The sequence below is a fragment of the Nicotiana tabacum genome, chromosome 19, assembly GCF_000715075.1.
Source record: "Nicotiana tabacum cultivar K326 chromosome 19, ASM71507v2, whole genome shotgun sequence".
Lineage (NCBI taxonomy): Eukaryota > Viridiplantae > Streptophyta > Magnoliopsida > Solanales > Solanaceae > Nicotiana > Nicotiana tabacum.
Window position 1 is genome coordinate 89,282,303 of NC_134098.1, and position 4,044 is coordinate 89,286,346.

General features: G+C 34.3%; 1 protein-coding gene across 1 annotated transcript; it reads right to left on the minus strand.

Moving 5' to 3' along the window:
• Positions 1-2,363: 2,363 nt before the first annotated feature.
• Positions 2,364-3,771, minus strand: LOC107818055 (uncharacterized). The gene is made up of 2 exons (XM_016643975.2): positions 3,377-3,771; positions 2,364-2,941 (listed from the first exon to the last, which is right to left on the minus strand). Exons 1-2 carry the CDS (start codon positions 3,679-3,681, stop codon positions 2,566-2,568), a joined length of 681 nt encoding a protein of 226 aa, XP_016499461.2. The 5' UTR covers positions 3,682-3,771; the 3' UTR covers positions 2,364-2,565.
• Positions 3,772-4,044: the final 273 nt, after the last annotated feature.

A 4,044-nucleotide genomic window follows, 5' to 3' on the forward strand; every position in this document is an offset into this window, starting at 1 on the left:
CCTTTCATCCAAAGGCCAATACTCACTCCCCACTACTATATAAAAACCAAATTAACACCCAAAAACCCTAAGCTAATTCACAAGAACCTAGCCGCTTTGCCCACACCTCATCTTACCGCATAATTGATTTTTTTTACCAAATGACACTCACTACACGCATACACACAAAAGCTACTTCCATAATCATCACTTTTTCGATTTTAAAGTCTTGGAAACGAAAGCTTTACAAAAGAAAACAGAAGGATTAGAAGGTTTTACTTTAATAATACTTCCAGCTAATTCTTTCTCGTCTCAAAAGTTGATCGAGTATTCCGGTCTAAGCGGAGAGGGTCGATTTATCGCCGGCGCGAGGTTTTGTTGGAGGTTCCGTCGCGTTCGTGTCCCCGTTAGCATCTTTGGTCGCTGCTCAATTTTTCGGCCAGATTCTCGTTTGCTTTTCGACTAAACAGAAATGTAAATTCAGAGTTGCATTAATCAGAGATAAATCCGCTCACTAAGGTCCGTTTTTTTAAAACTCTTAGATTTGAATCTTCATTTTGCTTCATCTTGTTCTAGTTCATGCCAAGCTTGAATAAAACGTGGCCACATTAATATGGTCTTGTATGTTCTGATTTACTCTCTGATTTAAAATGTTGCCATCTTTTCATTTTATGTTTTGGATATTCTGCATATTTGTTAGAAAATGCTTTAATTGTTCATGATTTGGTTTCTTCTTTTTTATTTGTTAGTTGAAAAATGCAAAAATAATTAGTGGTGGCAGAAGTTTAAATATATAGTTTGTTGATAGTATAAGAGATGGGATTAATTTATTGAAATTATATCATAATAGAGGAGCCGGAGCTTGTTACAAAAATATTGGGACATGGTATTGTTTGAGTTTAATAATAGTAAGATAAGTTCGGCCAGAAGCCCAAATAATTTATAGTGATCAAATTGTATACTTCATCTACAAAGTGATATCTATAACTTGTATGCCCCACAATGCATCTCAAATATTTGAGTAAACTAACAATCGTAGCTTGCTTTAGGCGCGATAAATAAAGCATCGTAACTATGGGTACGGTTCCCGTGGCATAGTCGCGATACGTAAATTTCAATTCGGGTGTGCATTTTATGTGACCCGACTATAACTTCAAACAACAATAAAATTAACATGTTGTGAATCGCGGGTGCGTTTCACGTGGCGCGATTCGTAAAATGTACTAAAACCATAAATCTAAATTCGGATGTGCATTTCATGTGACCTAACCATAACTTCAAACACTAATAAAATAAGCATGTCGTAAATCGCGGGTGCATTTCATGTGGTGCGGTTTGCGACGTGTGCCAAAATGACAAGTGTACGACATCGCGACTTGTTCAAACAAACTCCATAAATAATTAAAAGCGGTCAGAAAGCGGTCAAAAGCACAATAGACTTTAAATATGTAATAAATCAGATAATTAGGCCAAGTATTAATTGTTAAGCGACCGTGCTAAAACCACGGAACTCGGGAGTGCCTCACACCTTCTCCCGGGTTAACAGAATTCCTTACCCGGTCTTCTGTGTTCGCGGACCATAAAATAGAGTCAATTTCCTCGATTTGGGATTTAAAATAAACCGGTGACTTGGGACACCATAACAACTATTCCAAGTGGCGACTCTGATCAAATAAATAATCCCTTTTCGATTAATGTCACTTTAATTGGAAAAACTCCCCTACCCCGCGGGAAAAAGGAGGTGTGACACATCTAATTTAAATTAAGCCAACAAATCATAAATAATTTCAACACATATACTTGAATGTTTGAGCAAAAAACATGAGAAGAGAACCAAAAATATACTTTGTAAAAAGGTTTAACAATATTTTGGCAGTAAAATAGACTTTAGAATATCGTTATTGGATATGAGTAATGAAACAAACTATGACTGGAGTCTGGAAATAACTTGTAATTATCCCCTTAACAACACATGGGTCCACCTCCAATGCAGTGGAATTGGTAACTAATCAGTCACACGAGTGAGATAACTTGTACTGATTAACCCCTTGTGCTTATATTATTGTTGTTACTATAGCGATGCGCGGTCAAGATTAAAAAATATTAATTACATTAAATTGTGATCGGGCTTGTCTGAACATATTCGATCGTATTGCTTTAATAAATTGCCATCTTATTTGTCAATATGATATACCCAATAATAAAATTTTATTCTATTATTCTCAATAATATTTTCTGAATAAATAAACTTTTTATTTTTAAAAACAAAAACAAAAATTATTTAAAAAAATAAAGAAATTTTGAATTGGCAGTTTTTTATTTTTTGTAATTTTAGTTTTAATTTTAAAATAATTTAAAAACTCTAACTTGGAACTACTCTCCAATTTGAATAAACACAATAATCAATAATTAATTATTAATTACTTATGTCATGTGACATTTTTTAGATTTCCACTTAACTAAAGGAGAGGGTTTTTTCCTCTCCTTTTAATAATATATAGATTCTTCAACAAGACCATGACACAAATAGCCTTTTATTGGTACAATGGCATTAGATGATGTTTCTTATTTTTTTATCTAGTTAGGCTATGCACGAAATTTAGCTTTGTAATCACTCCAAAGTTGATCAACCGTCTTCCCCAGCAAGTCAACAAAGAACTGATTACTATAGCCATTTCTCATCTTTTTGTTAAGTTGTGCCACGAATCCATTTCTCAAGCTGTTGCAATAATCAAGAAATCGAGCGGTCACGTCGTAGCCCTGGTCCCATCGGTCGCCCTGACCTGGTTTCACCCAGTGGCTAGGTGCGAGATCGGCTTTGAGCCTCACATAATCAGCAATCCCTTCAATTAATCCTCCAGGAGCCCCACCATTCCCATTCCACTGCCAAACATGGGTGCTCTCGTGGTACAATACTCCAGTAATCTCTCTCCTCACGTCACCAGAGTAACTCTGGATGTACCTGCAAAAACGAATTTAAGATTTAAATATTATAAGGCAAAACTTAATATTCTCCTGTTTTATACGATTATATAGTGTTTTTAGTTTGTTTAGAAAAGAATATTACATTTTGATATTTAATAAGTATCTTATTCCAATATTTCGATTCGATATTAATTAGTGACACTTTCTTATAAGAATGACATGATATGTCTAAGATCATAAGATTCAAACAAAATTATAAACTAACTTTATCTAAAATTATAATAATCAAAAGTTTTTTATCGTGTCTAGTCAAACTATGATACATAAAAGGAAATATGCATATGTTAGTACTATTTAATCTCTCTCTCTATATATATATATATACACACACGTGTGAGAGTAAATATTTATTTTTGAATTTAAAACGTGCATTCCCTGCTTAATTATATGTTGAGTTCATGTATGTGTGTACCTGGCACTAACATGAATCTCATTGTTGCTAGCGTAAGCTACTCCGCCCATGTCGTCAACAAACATGCTTACCTTTTGCACATTTTTGCGGTCAGCCGGAGAATTCTGTTGGAAGGTATTCCATATGAACGAAGTAGCAGCTGCCAGTGTTTGCTGACTATATTGAGCACCGATATCTCGGTTGAAACGGGCACCGCCGGCGGTGTTTGCGGCCGTGTTGGTCACAGAGTAATCAACTGCATGGATTTTTTGGGTGAATATTGCCAGGACAAATAGAGAAGAAATGAAGAAAATCTTGTGAGCCATGACTAATTTGCTAAGCGAGTGATATAGTCTGTAAGAAGACGATCATTTATATAGTATTTCGATATACTTAATAAATAGTGAAGCTTGACTAAGTCAGTTGACTGTGAAGTAATTAAAAGCCGCCGAGTTAGAGAATTTAATGCTTTTCTTGAGAAAAAATTAGGTCGTGTACTTAATTAGTTTAGACCAATCAATTAGATCAGCTTTATCATTATAGTATCTTATTTTTAAGACACCGAATGTCACATTATAAGAAGATTAATTATCTGTATATACTCACTCCGTTCTCTTTTACTTGACATATATACTAAAAATAGATTTTTATTTTTACTTGTCACTTTACTCATATCAAGATAAAACAGT

Bases quoted from the DNA above. Each gene is read 5' to 3' on its own strand.
- LOC107818055 (XM_016643975.2), bottom strand. From the start codon at position 3,681: ATGGCTCACAAGATTTTCTTCATTTCTTCTCTATTTGTCCTGGCAATA. The intron at 2,942-3,376 runs GTACACACATAC...TCGTTTTTGCAG, and splicing joins GAGATTCATGTTAGTGCCAG to GTACATCCAGAGTTACTCTG.